The following is a 25,804-nucleotide window of genomic DNA, read 5'->3' as shown; positions in this document are numbered from 1 at the left end:
TTCCTTATCCTAGGTGCTGGGGATCCAGTGGTTAGCGTGGGTACGCACCCGGGAGTGTGTTCCTTGTGAACATTTGTGCTGTAAATGGTGTTACTGTCATGTGTGTTCTCTTGTGGGGGGGAAAGTTTCCTAATGTGTGCTAGAAAGAGCACTGATTAGGAATGGAGGTCTGGATTCAGAGCCTACCGTCTATCTTACTATAAAGGATTCTCACGCAGGAGCCTATGAACCATTCGAAGTTGACAGTTTTCAAGTGTGGGGACCTCTGTTTGAGGGAGAGAGTTCAGAGCCTTGTACTAGATCCTCGAAGCGTTCACCAGCCTTCCAGAATATGAAAAAGAACTGTGTGTTTAATAGCGTCTTATCTTCTCTGAGGCCTCATCTCTAATTTGTAATAATGATACATTCACTTCCTCCATTGGATTGTTGTGAGCTTCAGATGTGGTAATAATATAGGTTAAACACTATAAAAGGTAAAGGTACATAGAAATAAAAGTTCTTTGTTATAGTAAAGCATTCTTTCTTGTTTCTCTTAGTGACCCCAACTGGTGGAAGGGTGAAACCCATCAAGGCATGGGGTTATTCCCCTCTAATTTTGTGACTGCGGATCTCACTGCTGAACCAGAAATGAGTAAGTATTTTCCAGCCTGTCACTGGATGATGATCCACAGTTCTCTCTAAAATTCAGCTTTCTGGAGCAGAGACTCTCCAAAGTTAGTGCCTCCAAGGTGTTTATTAAAAATGCAGCTCCCCGGTCAGATTATTTATGAGGAGTCATCTAATCATCTAAGAATTGAAATCATCTGTCTACCAAGATTATCTTAAGACAGACTATGGACTTTTCTTTAAGGAAAAAAAAATATATATATGTATATATATACACATATATATATGTATGTATGTATACATATGTCATTGTAAAAATGCAGATTAAGAAATGTTATAGAATTTATGCATTATGTATTTTTGGTATCATCAGTTGATGAAAGGATGACAAATGCAGTGTAACCTTATAGAGAGTTCTTCCTATTCAAAGGTTAGCTAATTTCTCTAGTGTCCGGCCCCAAATTTGGAAGCAGTGGCCTCTTAGCAACTTAATAGCTTTCCTAAGCCACCATGTCATATATTCAGAAGGAGCTATAACGAATCGTGTCAATAACTTTTTGAGTTTCAAACCTTTGCTGACTAGGGGAAACAGACTAGAAAGTGGGGCGAAGGAGGAAAAGTGATATTACTGGCAGGCGTAATCATTGCAGGACATGTAACTGCCAGTAGTCTATCGAAATATTGGTAGGCAGTTCACTGTATTTCTAGGCAATACTGTAATGAATCTTCATAATGATGATTTTGTGGCATCAAGATTAAGTCACAACCTTCCTCTTTTTAAGGAAACAGAAATATGTTCTAATCTAGAAAGATTTCTGTAGCGACTGAAATGGTTAGAATTTTAAGAGTTTTTTTGTAAGTAAGTTGGTAAGCTACAGTTATCTTGGCAAAATATCTCATCTTTCTATAATGCCAGGTAGAAGAGATCAAAGAAAGTTATAAATCACGATCTGCTTTGGTCATTTTTAGTTTACAGGAATTTTAAGAAAAGATCTTTGTCTCAGTTGTCTTTTTGTTTCCAACAGTTCTTTGTGCTGAATCTTATCCAGAATACAGACTATATAAATGTTTATACAGTAAATGAAGCGCAAGTGTCTGTGTATTAACAGTAAAGATACACTTTTCTTTGAAAACATAAAAATGCTTCTCTTTCAAGAGAAGGCTTTAATAACAGACCGGATGTTACAGATCTTTGATAAAGTAATGCCCTCTCCTAGTTATTGTTGGGATGTCTTGTGTCACTTTTATAGAGACAGATTGTGATACCCATTCCTTTAATAATGTTCTCTTTGGTAAACTCAGAAAACGTCCTGTGGAACCTTGTTTAGATGGCAGTGCATAACGTGCTAACTTTTTAATCTGGGCTGATGGTGGTGGGGGATTTTGCTTGATTTTTGGGTTTGGGTTTTTTTTCTTTTTTAATCTTGAAATAGCTGTTGGAAAGGATGGAATTGTCTTGGACTTCCATTCAAGAGGAGATCCAAGATCTCAAGTAGATAAAGTAGCCATCTCATCTTTTTTTTCCCATTATATAGAAATGTAGCCTTAAAATGAATATTCTAGTTATTTTCATGTGTTGCACTCTGGACCATGTAAAAGAGAAACCAGAGCATCAGAGCTTACACAGTGGAGTTACAGTTCTCAGGCTTGGAAAATGAGTGTTAGCAAGATCCTTGTAGCATCGTTCTTTATGAGCAAACAGAAGCCCATTTCACTGAATGTGTCAATTAGAAGTGCCTGACCTACTTAGCTTGTTTTCGTTTTGGAGAGGCAGTAAGATTTCGTGCAAGCACTGTATTTTATATATGTATATGCATAAACACATCTGTGTGTGTGTGTAAAATATTATTTATACACACATACACATAATATACACACAAACATACACATACATACAAAGTAATAGTATTAGTCCCTGAGAGAAAAAGCACTGCAAACTTGTGCATGGTCAGCTGTTAGGATGTGAAGTCTACCATGTGTTTCTTATGGGTAGCAGCCAATGCAGTGCTGTCCCAGCTTTCTACTTGTTAATAGCTCAAGATATGAAAGCAAAAATATGTATAGCATATGGCTCTTTTTCTTCCATGGGAAAGTGAAATCAGCTGAAACTGGTTTTGTATGTAGAGTTTTACTTTATGGTGACTTGTGTGGGATGACTATATTCCTTATATTGGAAATTAACCTATTTTCCATTTATATTCTATAGCATAGAATACATAAGTGATATGACTTCTTGTTCTCGGAGTAAAATCACAGGCCAGATTCCAGTAGTGTGGGCTAATGGAGCTAGAATGATTGGCGTTCAAATCCAGGCTTTGCCGTTTATTAGCTTTCTCCTACGCAAGCGTTCTTAATCTTTCTAAGCCACTGCTAACCTCATTTACAAGATGGGCATATCTCATAGGATTGTATTGGAGCTTCATTGGGGGAAATGCAATATTCCATTAAGCATATTTAATAGTTTAATTAATATTATTTCCCTTCCTTAATTCTGCCCCTTTCCCATCCCCCTGATGCTTAATTTTTATGAATACTGATTGACTACATTGACACCAGGATGAAAAAATCCCAAAAGGAAGTTCATTCCTTTAAAGCTGTATGTGTTTCTCAGTATTACTTTGGATAAGATTAATTACTATGTTAATCATAACCTTATACTTGCTGGTTAATGTTACATTGAATCTTTTTAAAGATTGCTTTGTTGAGCAAGAGAAATACGTGCTTCTGGTTTGCAGATCCCCTAATAACCACCTTTTCAGCTGCAAGAATAATGTAACTAAAAAATACAGACTGCTTTAGTGGAAAATTCAGATCCCTGCCAAGGCCACTTGTAAAGCTCTCCACTGGCCTGGGTGTCATTCCCTTAGTTTAAAAAAAAAGACTGAGTGGCGTGAGGGGAATATATAGCTAACTTCCCAATTGATTACATTGAAAGAGCGTGGCCTGTGGAAAAGTGGAGATTTTTCTTTGAAAGGACTGGTAATTTGAAAAGAGGATTTATTTTCAATAGCAGAATTCATTTATGCCATTGTAAAACTTTGCTTTCTGTTCAGCAGTTTACTAAACTCTCACATGTAATAGGTGATTAATCTTCGTTCCAGAAATACAGTTCTTATTTTTAGTGAAGTATCTGTTATGGAAAACATAAAATCTTTAGAAGAAAAAATTAAGAAGTCTTCACAGAATTTCATAATGTCATGTTCTGTCACGGTTGCCTAAATCTGCAACCGAATTATCCCTTAAACGGAGTTTCTCAGATTGAAGGGAATACAAGAAAAATCCAAGTTCTCTCCTTAAAGTGCTTTTAAATAAAATTTTAAATTTATAAGGAAACGATAAATGTTACATGTTTTACAGTTAAAACGGAGAAGAAGACGGTACAATTTAGTGACGATGTTCAGGTAGAAACGATAGAACCAGAGCCGGAACAAGCCTACATTGATGAAGTGAGTGATTTCCTGCCTGAGAGCATCATACTGAATTCACCATTGAAGTTGCAATGGTTTTCTTCTCTTATTTAAAAAAAATTCAGTACTTGATTAATGCATGTGTTTTGTTGTTATACAACTTCAAATACAGACGAAGCAAAGATTCTCCTGGAAAGTTCCTCCCTAGTCCCATTCTTACCATGTCAGTGCTTATAGTTGTACCTCATTATTTTAATTCCTGCTTAATATTCCGTAGAATGGACTTATCATGACTTCATTATTCTGTTGTTGGACGGTTAGGTTGTTTTCAGTTCTTTGTGTGTTTTTTGCTATTACAAAAACTATCATAATGAGACTTTTTGGGTATCTTCAAAAGAATGTGTGACTTTTTTTTTTTACATCTTTATCAGATTATAATTGCTTTACAATGTTGTGTTAGTTTCTGCTGTATAACAAAGTGAATCAGCTATACGTATACATATATCCCCATATCCCCTCCCTCTTGAGCCTTCCTCCCACCCTCCCCATCCCACCCCTCTAGGTCATGTGTGACTTTTATTTTTAAATGCTCTGGAAATTATATTCTTTGTAACATTTTAAACTAATGATGAAAAATGAGATGTCATCTTTAAACTATGTGAGGGGATTTGTAGGTTTTTAGCCTTTTTTTAGAGGAGCCAGAAGCAGAAAGTTTGAAGAGCGCTGTTTTAGCGAAACGGGTTGTAGAAGCTGTGCTGAGAGCCCCCAGAGAATGTACTGGAGTCAGGGAAAGTTAGGTTTGGCTATAGCATTCCATTGGAAAATGCATGCTAGCGGTCTATCTAGAAACCTCATTTCTCTGATAGACAATTTCAAATAGGTTGTAGAATTCTGTAAACAAAGAGAAGAGAAATTATCCATGTATTAGTTGACCCTCACTCTCATTTTACTCTCCTCTCCTTTTTTTGGCTGTAGGCAAACTTTTCTGACATGTGCCTTCTTTTTTAGACTACTTAAAATGAAAATTGTGAATCTTTTATGTTGAAAAATAATATCCATTTCTAAATATGGAATTCTTTTGACTTCAGAAGAGTGTTTTAATATACGTGTGTCGTTTTCACTCTCTAGTGATTAATTCATCTCTCAAACTGTTATCCTTCTGTACAGAGTATAGAGTTTTGTTTTGGTATAAATAACTACTTTGCTTAGAATTGGTACTCTTTAAATTATTTACCTAAGTAACTATACTCAGTAGCATAACCATGTAAAAACCATGAATGGAGAAAAGTTTGTAATTATTACAGTAATATTCTTTGGTACATGAGATCTATATTTTGGTTTTTTAAAACTTGCGTATAGATACATCTCTACTAATGTAATGTATAGATGTATTTATGTAATGATGCCTTCATTAGTTCTGTTGGTCTTACAGCAAAAGATTCTGAAATAGATCTGAGTCATTGCTTTGAGATGCCTTCCAGCCTTTCACATAGGAGAATAGAGAAGCCATAAATCTTCCTCCTTTTTTTGATGACAAAGTGAAGCATTGGTGGAAAGAGAATGTAGAGTAAATCCTTCTGGTGCTACTTAGAAGAACAGCTGTACCAGAGCTGAGCTGTGCCTTACTGAAACAGCTGCTGTATTCTCCCTTGTAGAGAAGTAGTAACGGAGCTGTTAGTCACAAGTACTGCCAGCTTGAGAGAGAGGTTACACCTGTCAGCATGGCAAGACTACAGCTGCCCCTAAACAAAGTGACACAGAAGTCCACTAGCATGACTTAAGAGATTAAAGAACTCACATGTTGTAAGTTTAAATGTTGCTCTATTTCTTCTCATCTAAGAGAATTTCTGGTAGCCGTTTCAAAAGGGCTCTGACTTCACATGATAGTAAAGAGAACACACGGACAGTAAATACATAGAAGCGAAATTGAAGTCTTCATATCTGTGCATTACAGGATTAGCCACTATCTAACGAATGAAGTGAGAAGGTATTGTTGCATAATGATTTGTTACTTTTTATAGTAACAGTTTAATTTCTGTAGGATAAAATGGACCAACTGCTACAGATGTTGCAAAGTACGGATCCCAGTGATGATCAACCAGATCTTCCCGAGTTACTTCATCTTGAAGGTAAACCTTGTTTTCCATTTCCCTTGCAAATAAAGAATAATTAGGATTAAATCTAGTGTTCTGTTACAGAGTGGTTTTATATTTAAATAAAATTGAAAATGATATAAACAATGTTAACATTTCTGACTCTTCTGTGACCAGTCTGACGTTTATATGCAGTTTAATTGAACCTTTGGTAGAATTCAAATTCATATACTTTTCTACCCAAATTAAATATTTTATTCAACATTTAAAATGTTATAAAATGAAAATTGGTATTAAAAATTTCTGAGATCAATACAGTCAGTCTAAAGTATTGATTTTATAAATAGCTAGGAAAATCAGTCTTGGGTTCTGTGGGCTAAGATTAATTAATAGAATTTTTATTATTCCAAATTAGATCTTTTATTCCTTAAACTACATGAATATCCATCAGAGAGTTGCTTTCTTTTGCTGCATTTTCTTATATTTCTTTAAATCTTGTCATCTTAGCCATGTGCCACCAGATGGGGCCTCTCATTGATGAGAAGCTGGAGGATATTGACAGGTAAAAGAACATGCGCTCCGTCTGTACTGTGTACCTTCTTCTCCACAGATCTCTCCAAACTGCATATTGGAATAGAGCTGCCTTGTATTTTATTTTATTTTCATTTTAAAGATATGCCCGTTCTCATTCACTTGTTTTCTACTTGATGTGGGAATTAAAATTAGACCCATCTGCCCCCACTCCCGCTTTTAAATGAGGATTTATTTGACTTTCATTATGTTAGTCTGTTTTAAAAATAAGGGTTAACTATTATAATCATATTTGCTGTAAGCGGCATCATCAGGGCCCACACATGACCCATCTGTTATTAATGAGGGAAACCTGGATATTTGAGGTAAAGTCAAGTACAATAAGCTGGAGTCCTTCCAGCACAGCACCTAAATCTGAAACAGTTTTGATTGCCTTGGAGCTAAACTATAGGATATTTTTTTTTTCATTACAAGGTTAAATTTTTAATAATGTCTACTTACACCACTCTTTGCCATTTTTGCTATTTTGATGCATCTTATTATTTAGAACATTATATCATTTAAATAGCAGTTATGTGTCACATTATTGTATATTTCAGAAAACATTCAGAACTCTCAGAGCTCAATGTTAAAGTGATGGAGGCCCTGTCCTTGTATACCAAGTTAATGAATGAAGATCCAATGTATTCCATGTATGCAAAATTACAGAATCAGCAGTATTATATTCAGTCATCTGGTGTTTCTGGTTCTCAGGTAAGCTTTTAAAAATGCAAGTATTTCATTTTAAATTCTCAAATATATTTGAGATTATTTGGAATAGCTGTGTTTTTGTAAAAAGTGAAACTTTCTAAAAGTGATGTTTGGAGTAAAAATAAAGTTAAAAAGATTTTTTCACTTGACAAATACAATGTGTAGTATGCTAGCTATAATAATAGTTCTTGTTCTAAAAAATTATTTTTCTGCAGGGGTGCACATCAATCACTGTCAAGCTTTAAAAAAAAAAAACAAAAAACAGATACTTTGACTCTACCCAGACCTATTGAATCCAGGCATGAGGCCCAAACATCTGTATATTTTTAAGGCTTCATATCTAATTATCTAGTTAAGAACTACAATTTTTGTCTGTCTGAGTAAAATTTCTAATTATTACTAAATTCTTGTGAGTATCTACCATTTTCAGTTTTATAGTGACTTTCTTTAATCTGCATTTTTTCCATTCCTTTACATGAGAATGTGTGTAATGCAACAGAGAGCGCTTTTTCCTCTCGTCATGCCCAGCAACTATTTCAAGAGCCCATTTCCCACAAACTCACTAAGTTCAGGGTGTAGGGAGTAGTTAGTCAGACACAGCATTTTATCCATGTAGGGTAGCATAAACTTTGTGCAGATGAATTTTTTTTTGACGCAGTCCACTTCTGGAGTGAGGGGCCAGAACCCTGGAGAAGAGCAGCCAGGCCTGAGAAACGTGAGGCTGGATGACACCTACCCATGAGTCTTGATGCCAGTGTGAGCCAGCAGACAAAGAGAAACCCTTCACGTTCAATTCGCAAAGTACAAACAGTTGTATTTGTGAGGACTGGACTAGCTGCGTCCATAATGAAGACCTTTTGGATTCTGTGTGTAGTGAGTCTCGTGTGGCTTAACACAGCCTTCAGATGATTGTTGTTTTGTTTCCTGATGAGTGTGTTACTGTCCTAACAGCTGCTACAAGTCTCACTCCCTGGACAGTGGAGTTCTGTTTTCAAACATGTGAAATGGAAGGATCTAATGGATACTACAGAAAATTAGAATATTATGTGTGTTTAAGATTCGGGGGGCACTTAAGACTAATCTCTTTAGCTTAAAACAAGTATAGTTTTTAGGTGCAGGGGTACGCAAACAATGGCCCAAGGGCAAAGTCCAGCCTCCCACCTCTTTTTTAAAATCAATTTTTACTGGAACACAGCTGTTCTCATTCGTTTCTCCATCGTTGCTGGCTGCTTTCTCTATGGGCAGAGCCCAGTAGTTTCAACAGAGCGCACATGGCCCACAAAGCCCACCCCATTTACTGTCTGGGCCCTGGACAAAGAAGTCTGCTGACCTTGCTTTAGGAGGATAGCTTGCTCTATGTTCAGTACGCTGTAACTTAGGAGATATATCTCTGTGTAGATGCCTAGAAACAAATGCAGACTGTTGCTGTAATGCAGTGAATTCAAACACACTTCTTCAGCATTTGGGGGTTCATTTTAGGGAGATACAGTATCAACGTGGAAAGAGGGATTATATTAGTATAAAATTTCAAGGTAAGTTTCTTTACTGCTTCTGTACGGAGACAGACACGAGTTTAGCTAATGTTTCCCTAAAAACAAAAATCATCAGAAGCCCACTTCACTGAAAAGCACTTTTTAAAACGCCTGTCGTAAAGCAACTGTACCCCAATTAAAAATAAATAAATAAAATCTACATAATAAAATAAAATGCCTGTCACCAGAAGGAACTCAGAAAACCATTTCAGAGATGTAATCGATGCTCTTTTGTAAGTGAATGCATGCCTGTTGAAATCCGAGGAACCCTAATGTGTTTTGTCTCTGACTGTCCTAGGTGTACCCTGGCCCTCCTCAAAGCGGTGCCTACCTGGTCGCAGGGAGCGCGCAGCTGAGCCAGCCCCAGAGCTACAGCCTTCCCCCAGAGCAGCTGTCTTCTCTCAGCCAAGGAGCCGTGCTGCCTGCCAGCCCAGCCCTTCCTAGTCAGCAGGCTCAGGCTTCCTACCCCAAGTAATGTGATCATTGGCTCTTGTTTGCTTTTAGTGTTGTTAAAACTCTCAGGTGCCCTTGGTCGTCTGTAATCATAAAAAATGGATAAGAAAAATCCAGGGTAGGTGTCATCACTGATGCCAGACAGTCAGCCCCGTCTGTGGTGGCAGGTGGGTTCTGTAGGAACCCCCTGCAGTGCTGCAGTCCTAGCCAGCATGCCAGCCCTCTGTCCTATTGAGTTCTTGAACTGCTGTATTCTGGTTTTAGCTTTGTGTTTTTTATATTCCTTCCATCATAATTTCTTTTGTTTTAATCTGAGTCTGTGATAATATTTGTTAAGAACTTCAATGTAACTTAAATTTATTTTGATAACTATAATTTAATGCTTTACACAAATTTCACATAAAAGCTGAATGTTCCTGTGGTTATTATTTTAGAATTTATAGTTCTGGGCTGTCTCTTAAAGACAAATATTCCCTTCTTTTTACCCTGTGTGGGAATTTAGTATATATCACAGCACGATAAACCACATGAAAAGAGACAGTACAAGAAGCTGTACGCCCCTGTGGTTCACGGGGCGAGTAGCTGAGTATGAAACGACAGGCCCATTGTTCTGGTCATTTACTTAGAATGCCCCTATCATGTAAATGATTATATTTATATAATCATATATTCATAATTTATAAATGCCTTTTCTACTTCAGTGGGCATCTAAGCTGAAGTCATCACTTTGGATCGAATAGGTAGGCTTAAGAATTCAGCAGTGTGTAACTCCAGAGGCCATGATGTTCTGACTCACAACAGGAGTTTCTTGGTGGCACAGGTACAATTTCTAGGGACCTTTCCATCAATGTTGGAGTTGCCCAGCATGCTCCTATACTGCCCTCACTATTGTATTGTTCATCCTCCAAAGAGTCACACTCTGGGGATGCTTGGGGATTGTCAAACATGATTTTGTGGTCACATCTCGTATTCTGAAGTGACCTTAAGAAGGATGGTGATGCGGAAGCCTGTTACAGGCATCAAACAGCAGCAACACGAAAACAGCGCCCCCTACTGGGTCATGTAGCTTAGGAAAAAGTTAGCTCTAACTCTGTTTGTCCAAGGCCTTCTGTTTCTTTTCTTTTCTTTTTTTTTTAAGTCTCAGTTTGGTAAAAAGCGAATACCCTTACATAGAAATTGGTAGGGAGCAACTATTAGGAGAGTAACATGCTGCTTTAAAATTAGATCAAAGTGAGTAGAGGTAGGTATTGCTGAGAAGTTAGCCAGGGTACTGGAGTAGTATGTATAGGAACCTCTCAGATACTTTAGTATTAGGCAGAAGTGCCGCCTCTGTCCCAGCTAGTCCTCTGTTACCATGTCACATGCTGCTCTGGATGTCTCATTACTGGAGATTACTCGGGATCCATTCTTAGTTCAGAGCCTTGAGGAATTATCCTTGTAAGTGCGGTTCTCTGTTGGGAGGTTCTTAAGCCGTGACGTGCTGTAGAGCCAGAGCACCTTGCCCCTGTTTGTTGGGGGCTGCTCTGTTCTCTTCTGCCATTCGGATGCGAGACCCCCGTGCAGGACCCGCGCTGTGTTCAGGGCCTGGCTTCTGACGTGCTGTAGCTGAAAATGTCACCTCTCCAGAAACACGAGTACATTTCAATAGGTGCTTTTTGCAGAGCATTTCCTTGAAACGTTTAGCCCTCTTCGCCGGGCTAATTGCTGCTTATTCTTCAGCTCTTAGCCTAGCTTCGTCTTTACTAGAAGCTTGTCTCGCCTTCGCACCTCGCCAGCACTGTTCCTCCTCTGATGCCGTCTCAGGCCCCCAGCACCTCGTGTTATCGTGTCGTCCTCTGTATCTCCACTAAACTGTCATATCTTGAGAGCTGGAGCGGCAGCTTTCACCTTTAGAGCCACACTATGTAGCACAGAGTTTTACACCTGGTAGGAACTCAGTAAATATTTGATGCTAATTTCAAGGGCTGTGTTAGGCCAGTGAGATATATGTTACAATACCTTGAAAAGGCTTCACACAGGCTTTGAGGCAATTTTTTTTTTTTGGTGGTATGCGGGCCTCTCACTGCTGTGGCCTCTCCCGTTGCGGAGCACAGGCTCCGGATGCGCAGGCTCAGTGGCCATGGCTCACGGGCCCAGCCGCTCCGCGGCATGTGGGATCTTCCCGGACCGGGGCACGAACCCGTGTCCCCCGCATCGGCAGGCGGACTCTCAACCACTGCGCCACCAGGGAAGCCCAAGGAGGAATTCTTTCCCCCCCCGTTTTTGGTAGGCAGGTTTTTTCATGTCCCTCAGTTTGTATCTAGGAGGCAATTTCTTATTCTTTTATATAGAATTTTGGCTTCAGGGTGGTCACTTTTCCAGACTTCTGTCACCCTAGGGTGATATTACTGATAACTGGGGATGGTGGTACTGATACAGTTTTCTAGACCTACCTGAGTGATGGTGGCCACGATGATACTAAGGTGACCAAAGCTACGTACTTACTTGTCGGTTATTTCATTTTACATCTGTTAAACAGATGTTTTCTGTGTCTGAGTTTGACGTTGTAGGTATGTGAGATCATACGGTGTTTGTCCTTCTCTGTCACAGGGGCAAGGTTTCCTTCTTTCTCACGGCTGAATACCATTCATGTGTGTGTGTATCTCTATCTCTGCCTCACACCTTCTTTACCCATTTATCCCTTGACGGACCCTTAACTTTTCCCGTTTCTTGGCTATTGTGAGTAATGCTGCAATGAACATAGGAATGCAGATACCTCTTTGAGATCCTGATTTCAGTTCCTTTGGATATATGCCCAGAAGCAGCATTGCTGGATCATATGGTAGCTCTATTGTTAATTTTTTGAGGAACCTCCATACTGTTTTCCATACTGACTGTACCAACTGCATAAATGTTCTCTTTTCTCTACATCTTCGCCAGCAGTCCTTACTTCTGGTGTTTTTGATCATAGCCAGTGCAACAGGTGTGAGGTGATACCGTGTGGTTTTGATTTTATTTTTCTGGTGGATAGTGATGTTGAGCGCCTTTTCATGTGCCTGTTGGCCATTTGTATGTCTTCTTTGGAAAAATGTTTATTCAGGTCCTCTGCCCATTTTTTAATCAGGTTGTTAAGTTGGTTTTTTTTTAACATCTTTATTGGAGTATAATTGCTTTACATTGTTATGTTAGTTGCTGCTGTATAACAAAGTGAATCAGCTATAAGTATACATCTATCCCCATATCCCCTCCCTCTTGTGTCTCCCTCCCACTGTCCCTATTCCACACCTCTGGGTGGTCACAAAGCACCGAGCTGATATCCCTGTGCTATGCAGCTGCTTCCCATTAGCTATCTGTTTTACATTTGGTAGTGTATATATGTCCATGCAACTCTCTCACTTCGTCCCAGCTTACCCTTCCCCCACCCCATGCCCTCAAGTCCATTCTCTACATCTGCGTCTTTATTCCTGTCCTGCCCCTAGGTTCTTCAGAACCTTTTTTTTTTTTTTCAGGGTTCCACATATATGTGTTAGCATACGGTATTAGTTTTTCTCTTTCTGACTTCACTCTGTATGACAGACTCTAGGTCCATCCACCTCACTACAAATAACTCAATTTCATCCCTTTTTATGGCTGAGCAATATTCCATTGTATACATGTGCCACATCTTCTTTATCCATTCATCTGTTGATGGACACTTAGGTTGCTTCCATGTCCTGGCTATTGTAAATAGTGCTGCAATGAACATAGTGATACATGGCTGTTTTTGAATTATGGTTTTCTTACGGTATATTCCCAGGAGTGGGATTGCTGGGTGATATGGTAGTTCTATTTTTAGTTTTCTAAGGAACCTCCATACTGTTCTCCATAGTGGCTGTATCAATTTACATTCCCACCAACAGTGCAAGAGGGTTCTCTTTACACCCTCTCCAGCATTTATTGTTTGTAGATTTTTTGGTGATGGCCATTCTGACCGGTGTGAGGTGATACCTCATTGTAGTTTTGATTTGCATTTCTCTAGTAATTAGTGATGTTGAGTATCCTTTCGTGTGTTTGTTGGCAATCTGTATATCTTCTTTGGAGAAATGTCTATTTAGGTCTTCTGCCCATTTTTGGATTGGGTTGTTTGTTTTTTTGATATTGAGCTGCATGAGCTGCTTGTATATTTTAGAGATTAATTCTTTGTCAGTTGCTTCATTGGCAAATATTTTCTCCCATTCTGAGGGTTGTCTTTTTGTCTTGGTTATGGTTTCCTTTCGTGTGCAAAAGCTTTGAAGTTTCATTAGGTCCCATTTGTTTATTTTTGTTTTTATTTCCATATCTCTACGAGGTGGGTCAAAAAGGATCTTGCTGTGATTTATGTCATAGAGTGTTCTGCCTCTGTTTTCCTCTAAGAGTCTTATAGTGTCTGGCCTTATATTTAGGTCTTTAATCCATTTTGAGTTTATTTTTGTGTATGGTGTTAAGGAGTGTTCTACTTTCATTCTTTTACATGTAGTTGTCCAGTTTTCCCAGCTCTACTTATTGAAGAGGCTGTCTTTTCTCCATTGTATTTTTTTGCCTCCTTTATCAAAGATAAGGTGACCATATGTTTGTGGGTTTATCTCTGGGCTTTACTTTCTGTTCCATTGATCTATATTGTGCCAGTACCATACTGCCTTGATTACTGTAGCGTTGCAGTATAGTTTGAAGTCGGGTAGCCTGATACCTGCAGCTCCGTTTTTCTTTCTCAAGGTTGCTTTGGCTCTTCGAGGACTTTTGTGTTTCCATACAAATTGTGAAATTTTTGTTCTAGTTCTGTGAAAAATGCCATTGGTAGTTTGATAGGGATTGCATTGAATCTGTAGATTGCTTTGGTTAGTATACTCATTTTCACAATGTTGATTCTTCCAATCCAAGAACATGCTATATCTCTCCATCTGTTTGTATCATCTTTAATTTCTTTCATCAGTGTCTTATACTTTTCTGAGTACAGATCTTTTGTCTCCTTAGGTAGGTTTATTCCTAGGTATTATATTCTTTTTATTGCAATGGTAAATGGGAGTGTTTCCTTAATTTCCCTTCAGATTTTTCATCATTAGTGTATAGGAATGCAAGAGATTTCGGTGCATTAATTTTGTATTCTGCTATTCTACCAAATTCATTGATTAGCTCTAGTAGTTTTCTGGTAGCATCTTTAGGATTCTCTATGTATACTACCATCTCATTTGAAAACAGTGACAGTTTTACTTCTTTTCCAGTTTGGATTCCTTTTATTTCTTTTTCTTCTCTGATTGCTGTGGCTAAAACTTCCAAAACTATGTTGAATAATAGTGGTGAGAGTGGGCAATGTTGTCTTGTTCCTAATCTTAGTGGAAATGGTTTCAGTTTTTCACCACTGAGAATGATGTTGACTGTGGGTTTGTCATATATGCCTTTATTATGTTGAGGTACGTTCCCTATATTGCCTACTTTCTGCAGAGTTTTTATCATAAATAGGTATTGCATTTTGTCGAAAGCTTCTTCTGCATCTATTGAGATGATCATATGGTTTCTATCCTTCAGTTTGTTAATATGGTGTATCACATTGATTGATTTGCATATACTGAAGAACCCTTGCATTCCTGGGATAAACCCCACGTGATCATGGTGTATGATCCTTTTAATGTGCTGCTGGATTCTGTTTGCCAGTATTTTGTTGGGGATTTTTGCATCTGTTTTCATCAGTGATATTGGCCTATCGTTTTCTTTATTTTTGACATCTTTGTCTGGTTTTGGTATCAGGGTGATGATGGCCTTGTAGAATGAGTTTGGGAATGTTCCTTCCTCTGCTATATTTTGGAAGAGTTTGAGATGGATAGCTGTTAGCTGTTCTCTAAATGTTTGATAGAATTCGCCTGTGAAGCCATCTGGTCCTGGTGGAAGATTTTTAATCACAGCTTCAATTTCAGTGGTTGTGATTGGTCTGCTTATATTTTCTCTTTTTTCCTGGTTCAGTCTCGGAAGGTTGTGCTTTTCTAAGAATTTGTCCATTTCTTCCAGGTTGTCTGTTTTATTGGCATATAGTTGCTTGTAGTAAGCTCTTATAATCCTTTCTATTTCTGCAGTGTCAGTTGTTATTTCTCCATTTTGATTTCTAATTCTGTTGATTTGAATCTTCTGCCTTTTTATCTTGGTAGTCTGGCTAATGGTTTATCAATTTTGTTAATCTTCTCAAAAACCAGCTTTTAGTTTTATTGATCTTTGTTATCGTTTTCTTCATTTGTTTTACATTTTTTTCTGATCTGATCTTTGTGGTTTCTTTCCTTCTTCTGACTTTGGATTTTTTTTGTTCTTCTTTTCTAATTGCTTTAGGTGTAAGTTTAGATTGTTTATTTGAGATGTTTCTTGTTTCTTGAGGTAGGACTGTATTGCTATAAATATCCCTCATAGAACTGCTTTTGCTGCATCCCATAGGTTTTGGACCGTCGTGTTTTCATTATCATTTGTTTCTAGGTATATTTTGATTTCCTCTTTGATTTCTTCAGTGTTTTCTTATTAAGTCATGTATTGTTTAGCCTCCACGTGTTCGTATTTTTTACAGATTTTTTCCTGTAATTGATATCTAAGGTCATAGCATTGTGGTCAGAAATAACACTTGATACGATTTCACTTTTCTTAAATTTACCAAGGCTTGATTTGTGACCCAAGCTATGATCTATCCTGGAGAATGTTCTGTGAGCATTTGGGAAGGAAGTGTATTCTGTTAGTTCTTGGATGGAATGTCCTATAAATATCAATTAAGTCCATCTTGTTTAATGTATCATTTAAATCTTGTGTTTCCTTATTTATTTTCATTTTGTTTGATCTGTCTCTTGGTGAAAGTAGGGTGTTAAAGTCCTGTACTATGATTGTGTTACTGTCGATTTCCCCTTTTATGGCTGTTAGCATTTGCCTTATGTATTGAGATGCTCCTATGTTGGGTGCATAAATATTTACAATTGTTATATCTTCTTGCATTGATCCCTTGATCATTATGTAGTGTCCTTCTTTGTCTCTTCTAATAGTCTTTATTTTAAAATCTATTTTGTCTGATATGAGAGTTGCTACTGCAGCTTTCTTTTGATTTGCATTTGCATGGAATATCTTTTTCCATCCCCTCACTTTCAGTCTGTATGTGTCCCTAGGTCTGAAGTGGGTCTCTTGTAGACAGCATATATATGGGTCTTATTTTTGGATCCATTCAGCCAGTCTATGTCTTTTGGTTGGAGTATGTAATCCATTTACATTTAAGGTAATTATCGATATGTTTTCTTCCTATTACTGTTTTCTTAATTGTTTTGGGTTTGTTATTGTAGGTCTTTTCCTTCTCTTGTGTTTCCTGCCTAGAGAAGTTCCTTTAGATTTGTTTTAAAGCTGGTTTGGTGGTGCTGAATTCTCTTCTTCTGCTTGTCTGGAAAGGTTTTAATTTCTCCATCGAATCTGAATGAGATCCTTGCTGGGTAGAGTAATCTTGGTGTAGGTTCTTCCCTTTCATCACTGTAAATATGCCCTGCCACTCCCTTCTGGCTTTCAGAGTTTCTGCTGAAAGATCAGCTGTTAACCTTATGGGGATTCCCTTATATGTTGTTGTTTTTCCCTTGCTGCTTTTAATATTTTTTCTTTGTATTTAATTTTTGATAGTTTGATTAATATGTGTCTTGGTGTGTTTCTCCTTGGATTTATCCTGTATGGGACTCTCTGCACTTCCTGGACTTGATTGACTATTTCCTCTCCCATATTAGGGTAGTTTTCAACTATAATGTTTTCAAATATTTTCTCAGTCCCTTTCTCTTCTTCTTCTGGGACCCCTGTAATTTGAATGTTGGTGCATTTAATGTTGTTCCAGAGGTCTCTGAGACTGTCCTTAATTCTTTTCAATCTTTTTTCTTTATTCTGCTCTGTGGTAGTGTTATTTCCACTATTTCATCTTCCAGGTCACTTATCCGTCCTTCTGCCTCAGTTATTCTGCTATTGCGTCCTTCTAGAGGATTTTTAATTTCATTTATTGTGTTATTCATCATTGTTTGCTGTTTCTTTCTCCTAGGTCCTTGTTAAATGTTTCTTGTACTTTCTCCATTCTGTTTCCAAGATTTTGGATCATATTTACTATCATTACTCTGAATTCTTTTTCAGGTAGACTGCATATTCCCTCTTCATTTGTTTGGTCTGGTGGTTTTTTACCTTGGTCCTTCATCTGCTTCATATTTCTTGTCTCCCCATTTTGCTTAACTTACTGTGTTTGGGGTCTCCTTTTCACAGGCTGCAGGTTCGTAGTTCCCATTGTTTTTGGTGTCTGCCCCCAGTGGGTAAGGTTGGTTCAGTGGCTTGTGTAGGCTTCCTGGTGGAGGGGCCTGGTGCCTGTGTTCTGCAGGATGAGGCTGATATTGTCTTTCTGGTGGGCAGGTCCACATCTGGTGGTGTGTTTTGGGGTGTCTGTGAACTCAGTATGATTTTAGGCAGCCTCTCTGCTAATGGATGGGGTTATGTTCCTGTCTTGCTAGTTGTTTGGCATAGGGGTGTCCAGCACTGAAGCTTGCTGGTCCTTGAGTGCATCTGGGTCTTAACGTTGAGATGGAGATCTCTGGGAGAGCTCTCACTGGTTGACATTACGCGGGGCTGGGAGGTCTCTGGTGGACCAATCTCCTGAACTCAGCTCTCCCACCTCAGACGCTCAGGCCTGACACCCGGCTGGAACACCAAGACTCTGTCAGCCACATGGCTCAGAAGAAAAGGGAGAAAAAAAAAGAAAGAAGGAAAAAAAATTACAATAAATAAAGTTATTAAAATAAAAAAATATTAAAATAAAGAAATAAAGTAATAAAAAAGAAAGGAAGAGAGCCCCAAACCAATAAACAAATCCACCAATCATAACAAGCACTAAAAAGTAAACTAAAATAAACATATAAATCAGAAACTAGTCAGTTGCATACAGCAAACCCCAAGTCTGCAGTTTCTCCCAAAGTCCATTGCCTCAATTTGGGATGGTTCGTTGTCTGTTCAGGTATTCCACAGATGCAGGTACATCAGGTTGATCGTGGAGATTTAATCCGCTGCTCCTGAGGCTGCTGGGAGAGATTTCCCTTTCTCTTCTTTGTTCGCACAGCTCCTGGGATTCAGCTTTGGATTTGGTCCCGCCTCTGCGTGTAGGTCGCCGGAGGGCGTCTGTTCTTCGCTCAGACAGGACGGGGTTAAAGGAGCCGCTCATTTGGGGGCTCTGGCTCACTCAGGCCAGGGGGAGGGAGGGGTACAGAGTGCGGCGCGAGCCTGCGGCAGCAGAGGCCAGCGTGACGTTGCGGCAGAGGCCGGCGTGACGTTGCACCAGCCTAAGGCGCGCCGTGTGTTCTCCCGGGGAAGTTGTCCCTGGATCCCAGGACCCTGGCAGTGGCGGGCTGCACAGGCTCCTGGGAGGGAGGTGTGGATACTGACCTGTGCTCGCACACAGGCTTCTTGGTGGCAGCAGCAGCAGCCTTAGCGTCTCATGCCCGTCTCTGGGGTCTGTGCTGATCGCCGCGGCTTGCGCTCATCTCTGGAGCTCGTTTAGGCGGTGCTCTGAATCCCCTCCCCTTGCGCACCCCGAAACAATGGTCTCTTGCCTCTTAGGCAGTTCCAAACTTTTTCCCAGAGTCCCTCCCTGCTAGCTGTGGCGCACTAGCCCCCTTAAGGCTGTGTTTACACAGCCAACCCCAATCCTCTCCCTGAGATCTGCCCTCCGAAGCTGGAGCCTCAGCTCCCAGCCCCGCCCGCCCCGGCGGTGAGCAGACAAGCCTCTCGGACTAGTGAGTGCTGGTCGGCACCGATCCTCTGTGCGGGGATCTCTCCGCTTTGCCCTCCACACCCCTGTGGCTGCGCTCTCCTCTGCGGCTCCGAAGCTTCCTCCCTGCCCACCCCCCATCTCCACCAGAGAAGGGGCTGCTAGTGTGTGGAAACTTTTCCTCCTTCACAGCTCCCTCCCAGCGGTGCAGGTCCCGTCCCTATTCTTTTGTCTCTGTTTATTCTTTTTTCTTTTGCCCTACCCAGGTATGTGGGGAGTTGGTTGCCTTTTGGGAGGTTTGAGGTCTTCTACCAGCGTTCAGTAGGTGTTCTGTAGGAGTTGTTTCACATGTAGGTGTATTTCTGATGTATTTGTGGGGAGAAAGGTGATGTCCACGTCTTACTCCTCCGCCATCTTGAAGGTCCTCCTGAATTCTCCTGGATGGCTCCAACAAGGATGGTTCCCAGGGTAGTTTCTTGTGGCAGAAAGAATTCAGAGACAGAGGGGAAGTCAAGAAAACAAAGTGATGATTTATTTAAGCGATGGATTTTTGGGTTTTTTGCCATTGAATTGTATGAGTTCTTTATGTATTTTGGATATTTACTCCTTACCAGATAATGTGATTTGCAAATATTTTCTCCCATTTCACAGGTTGCCTTTTGGTTTTGTTGATGGTTTTCTTTGCTGTGCAGAAGCGTTTTAGTTTGATGTAGTCCCACTTACTGATTTTTGCTTTTGTTGCTTGTGTTTTTGCTGTATATTCAGGAAACCGCAGCTGAGACCAGTCTCAGCAACCTTTTTCCTGTCTTTTCTTCTAGGAGTTTTACAGTTTCAGGTCTTAAATTTAAGTTTTTATTGCATTTCAAGTTCATTTTCGTGTGCGGTGTAAGACAGGGGGCCTTTTTCATTCCTCTACATGTGGTTATCCGGTTCTCCCAGCGCCGTTTGTTGAGGAGACTATCCTTTCCCCATTGCGTATTCTTGGCTCCCTTGGCAGATACTAGTTGACCATTGATTTGGAGTTTCTGAGCCTCAAGACTCTTAGGGGCTAATGGAGGCAAACACACACAAAGTATGTTGTTACAACACAAATTACAAATAAAGGTATGTGCAGAGTGCTTGAGGAGCCTCAGGGTTCAGGGAAGATTTCCAAGAAAAATATGCTCTTAAGACTGGAGGAAAAAGTAAGAATGATTGTCTGTCGTGGGCAAAGATGTGGGTCTCATGCTTTTGTTTACCTGACGTGCTGTGAAATGCGTGGTACCCATGGACTGGATGAATGGGGAGCAGTGGAAGCGCACGGCGCATGTTGGGCATCCCCAGCGGTGCAGTGTTACTAAAGGGTTGAAGTCTCTGGGGGAGAGGCGAGAGAGACGCTTGGACTTACTGACAAGGACAATGGATGGTCCGAGATACCGTGTTAAGGAGCTTGGGTCTTGTCTGGGAAAGCCCGTAAAGAGCTTCAGATGGTGATAGTGTTGATGGATTCATAGGGACTAGATTAGGAGCTGGTGGGCTAGTATATTAGGCAAGAAATGATGAGTGTCTAACTACAAGATAGGGATGAGAAAAGGGTTATTTAGAGATGAGCAAATGATTGCCTATGGGTAACACGGTGGGGAGATAGTGCAGAGCAGAGATATGAGAGAATTGCTGGGTTTTAACCTTTGAACAACTGGGTGGATGGTAGAACTTTTAAGTTGAGATAAGGAATATAGTACAAAGTGGGAATGATTACAGTGATAGCTAACATTTATGGGGTAGTAAGCACTAGGTGTTGTGCTGTATGCTTTATGTGTATTAACTCATTGACGGTAATAACCCATGAAGTAGCTACACTATTATCCCCATTTTATAGATGAGAAAATTGAGGCAGGGAGCAACGGCTAAGGTCCCATTTAGCTAAGATACAAAACTAGGCATTTTGGCACCAGAGCTTAGCACTTAGTCTCAACATGATAACAGTAGCATTGTTGTGACCCTTATCGATGTGACCAATAGCATGAAACCTGAGTTCTTGTAATACTTTATATTTCACAACATAGCACTTGTGGAATGATAATGGGTGATGCCTTTAAGCATGACTTACGTGGTTACATTAGTTGGTGGAATATAGTAGCAAATGACTATCTGTTATAATAGTGAATTGGTTTAATTTGTGCAAAGTACAAGAGTATTGGATTTACCAACATTGATTTATAAACAATCTAGGAATTGAAGAAAAGTTTAAAAATAGGCAGTATTTTGAAAATTTTAGGCAATTGCCCATTGTATAGCTTGTTTTACATTTTTCACAGAGAGGTGGGGGGGAAATCTGCTTGTTAAAGCTCTTCGTATTTCTCTTTGTATCCTGGTGTCTTACACATAGTGGAAACTCGACTGTCACGTTGGGGATGGGAAGAGAGGAAGCCGAGACATGAATCAAGACAGCTCGAAGGAGTTCTGGTCGGTGGGATGGGATCCGTGCACAGTGGGGGGCACCTTGCACAGGAGCACACTGGCAGGTGGTCGGTCCCAGCAGGAGGCGAGGCAGGATGTAGCCGTGGGTGTGGGTGCAGACAGTGGGTAAATGTGTTAGTGGGAGTAGATAGAAGGTCTCTGTTGTTTGCTTCTCTGTTTTCAGGGAATAAGACAAAGGAGGATATCAGGCCTTCATCTCCCCTAGTCTTCCAGCACTGCTCTTAGGGACCAGCCATTTCCATGTGGCCAGACCCAGTGGTCACTTCCTTTTTGAAATACTTTCTTCACTTGGCCGTGACCGTGCTCTCTTAGTTTTCCTTCTGCCTTATTGCCACTCTTCAGCCTTCTTTGCCAGTGCCTCTTTATCTCCCTGACTTCTAGCTCTAGAGCTCAAAACGCGGAGTGCTTTTTCCTCTGTCTGCAGTCGCTCCCTGGGGGATGTCATTCAGGTCCCTGACCCTGAACGCCGCTTGTGTGTGCCGATGACCCCCGAATTCGAGCTCCGAGCCCTTACCTCTCTGCTGGGCTCCAGACCCGCATAGCTGACCACCTGCTCACTGGCATTTCTTGGCAGTCTCCTAGGTATCTCACTTGACATGTCCAAAACTGTGCTTGATTCTCCCTCCCCAAATCTGCCGTGGCCCTTATCTGTAGTCTTTTCCTTTTCAGTGAATGACTACTATACTAGAGTAGAGTAGGACTTAGTTCTAAGATTTTACATCAGACATGATGTAAACTTCCTTTGATGGAAATTCCTTCAAAATCGGACCCTTCCCTCCCCTTTCCTCCATGGCTCTCGCCAGCCGCCCGACGGGCTCTCACAGGGACGATTCCAGCAGCCCCCCTGTCAGGTCACCTGGCTTCTGTCCTGGGCCCGGTGAGCCTGTTAAAGCCAAGTCACATCGCATCGCTCCTGTGTCCACAAGCAGCCAGTGTGTCTCCGTCCCACTCCAGTACACGCCAGAGTCTGCACGGCCCTGCATCTGCGGCTCCTCCTCCCTGTTTCTGCCGCGTCGCTCCGGCCGCCCAGGCCTCCTTGTAGCTCCTTGAACATGCCGGGCCTTTTCTCTTCTCAAGGGCCTGCTTTTCTCCTTGCCTGAAAGCCTGTTTTCCTAGCTAATCGGTGTCACTCCCTCCCCCTCTTTCCAGGTCTCTGCTTCAGTGTAGCTGTGTCTGAGCAGCCTCCGGGACCACCCTGGATACCCAGGAATCTCTTGTCCCAGGAACTCGGGGGTTCTCCCACGATGCTTTACGTTTCTTTATACCACCTCTTGTTACTAACTCTTGACATATTATACATTTTTTTAATCATCTTTTTTATCCTGTTAGAATGTAAGCTCCGTGATGATAGGGACGTTTCCCCCTTCCTTCTTGATGATATCCCAGTGCCTCAAATAACAGCGTTTGGCACGTTAAGCTATTTACTAAGTATTTATTGAATGCGTTGCATGAATGAGTAACTGTTTCATGAACAGCTTTCCTGTTCATCTCTAAACGGCCGGGTAAGTCAGTGTTGACCTAACCGAGTGTTCTTTCCCTTCCACAGCACGATGGGCACTTCCGTTCAAGGAGGCACGTATCCCAGCCAGGCTTCAGTGTATAGTCCTCCTCCTGCCGCCCCCGACGTCACCATATACCAGAACGCAGGGAGCAGCCTGTCCCAGGTGCCGAACTATACTTTACCATCGGCGCTGCCCCAGCCGCCTCCGCCCCAGCAGCCGTACTCTCCGAAGGCCCTGCTGTAGGGCTGGGATTCCTCTTTGTGGCAAATACCTGCTAAACGCCGATGACAATGTTATGAGATTCTTTGATATCTTACGATTTGTTTATCCTCAGCTTATAGGAATCGTATCTTGGTCAGCAAGTTCCAATATTCAAGAAGGGAGACCTCTCTTCAATTTGCACTGACTTTTTAGAGGTCCTCCCCTCGCCTTCCCCCAGAGGAATGAAACTACTTACAACATCTAATTCCTTTCGTAATATGAAAGAATCAGTGCAAGATTATTTGTCTCGTAAAATTACCTGGTCTGCAGAAAGTCAAACTGGCAAGCACCATTGTGGCAGATGTGTGCATAGATCGCTGTGTAACTTCACTCGTGGCCACTTTGAACCACGGTGGTGATCATGTGAATATATTTAACACTGTTAACTTAATTGACATTGCTGTTATATTTTAATCATGAGCAACTACCATGTTTCATAATGTTTTGTGTAAATTTAAGAGAATTACACTGTCCTTTTGAACTGCAAGAGAACAACGCTGTAGCCTATGTACATGAAGGCATTATGTTGTCCATGTTTCAGTTTCCCATTAAACTGAACCTTCCTTGGAGTAATTGTGCGCTGAACACACGTATGTTATGTCGTTGTGTGGCCTCTGCATACTACTAGCTGTCATCACACCAGCGTACAGTAGCTAAATTTTTGGTGCATTTATAGGAAATGATGATGTTCCCTTTTAAACTTTTACATTTTGGCATGATATTTCAGAATACTGTGGGACCATGAGACAAAATTAAGTTGGACCACATTCTTTATATCTTACTTTTAAAGAAATAATGTTAATTTCCTTTTTCCTAGTTGAAGATAGTAATTAGGTTTCTAAGCTGTATACTGTGTTTATTGGTGGCAGTGACACCAAAGATAGAGGCAATGGATAGAAGCTTTGAAACTGGAAAGAAAACATGAATTACACTACGTTTTCAAAGTCTCTTGTAATTATTTAGGCTATAACAAAATTTGATTCATCTGTCTTATTCCACTGCTAGTCTTTTAAATATGTCTTTAACACAGTGTATCCTTCAATTCTTCATTAAAATGGATGTAAGTGGATGTTTCAAAGTCATCTAGATTCCTGGCTTTGCTTAACAGTTTATTTATTCTTGTCTTTCAAACGGGATTTATGGGCTGCTCTCTCTCTTAAAGTTCTAAATGGAATTATTTTGGCTTCTTATTCAGGAGTAGTTTGAATGAATGCTTTCCTTTTAATCCATATGTAATACGTTTTCTACTGACATTTTAATCTCCTTAAATATTTATAATTTCCCTAGTTTTGTGCTATTATTTAAACAACTGAAAAATTGAGTTGAGCATCGTAGTAAATGAATTGATTTAGTAACAGGTGTCACACCATAATTGAAGATTTAATTTATATTTTCTGAGACTATTATGATCAGGTACTTGCTTTCCTTTTGGCAAATGATTCCATCTTTGGCAAGGTAGGTTCAAATTTAAATCCTCATCTTCAACTTAGGGTGTTTCACCCTAGTGTTGTGTTTTCCTGAGTTTAGAGTACGTTGCCCTCAAATAGTAATTTTAAAATTTGAATTCAAACTTTACATTAAAATTTTTTTAATACGTTGTTTTTTGATGAACATTGTCAAAACATTGTACTCTTTCTCATTCCAATTTGAATACTCTAGTTTAAGTGATACACTTCGTCTCAAGTCATATTGTATTTTTCTCTTTGTCTTTTGATGAATTCCTGTTTACCAATGGCAAATGTATCATGTTTCCCATTTTATTTTGATATGCTTCATGATGTAAAATTAATGATATATTCCCTAGTATGTGTTTTGCCCTGTAAAAGTCAAAGAATGGTGAAATGAGAAAAGACTCCCTTTATTACAATGCATATGCAAGTTTCTTTACCTTTATAAAGATTTAAATGATGAATACTTAAAACTGATACTATATTAGTTTGCAGTTTTCACTTATTAGGTATGAAAATAGCAGACGGAAAAAATTCCACTGAAAAGGAACCACTGTATTTTCCATCTTTCAGATGACATGGCAAGGACGGAAATAGGAAAGGACCAGTTAGGAGCACAGTGATTTTGTTCTGCAACCAGTGTATGTGTTGCACTTCTGTAAAATCTTTCTTTAAAAGATAGCTGTCCCTTTTTAAAGGGAATAGGATTATTTATAAAAAGAACTAACTATAATATGAATTTCTGTGAAGCAAATTTTACTTCTCAGTTTGTTTCCTTTATAAAGTTTGTGTATCCATAAGCCAGTGACATTTGAATGGAAAAATTCAGCCCAGTTATATACTATCTAGCTTGAGTAGCCAACAAACCCCACAGTCAGTTGGATGGACAATATATCAGTGCCCTAAACCTACCTAGTAGGAATAATATGTAGTATGTCCTTACCATGATTTTACAGTCTTTTCTAACTCCCTCGTCCTGCTTCACCGTTACCTGTCTCTCCTACTCAGTGATGAACCTTTTCCTGTGCCCAGAG

At 40.0% G+C, this 25,804-nt stretch overlaps 1 protein-coding gene across 1 annotated transcript in view; it reads left to right on the top strand.

Moving 5' to 3' along the window:
• The window catches only part of STAM (signal transducing adaptor molecule), a 68,373-nt gene extending 43,184 nt beyond the window's left edge, over nt 1–25,189 (top strand). The window contains exons 8-14 of the mRNA XM_030832380.2: nt 537–631; nt 3,964–4,052; nt 6,055–6,142; nt 6,614–6,668; nt 7,237–7,390; nt 9,218–9,390; nt 23,106–25,189. Coding sequence (XP_030688240.1) covers nt 537–631; nt 3,964–4,052; nt 6,055–6,142; nt 6,614–6,668; nt 7,237–7,390; nt 9,218–9,390; nt 23,106–23,304 — 853 coding nt within the window. The 3' untranslated portion in view covers nt 23,305–25,189. The remainder of the gene's footprint in view (nt 1–536; nt 632–3,963; nt 4,053–6,054; nt 6,143–6,613; nt 6,669–7,236; nt 7,391–9,217; nt 9,391–23,105) is intronic.
• Nucleotides 25,190–25,804: the final 615 nt, after the last annotated feature.

Source organism: Globicephala melas, chromosome 2 (assembly GCF_963455315.2).
Source record: "Globicephala melas chromosome 2, mGloMel1.2, whole genome shotgun sequence".
NCBI classification, from domain to species: domain Eukaryota; kingdom Metazoa; phylum Chordata; class Mammalia; order Artiodactyla; family Delphinidae; genus Globicephala; species Globicephala melas.
The sequence above is the reverse complement of the archived record's forward strand: the minus strand, read 5'-3'. Positions and strand labels throughout refer to the sequence as shown.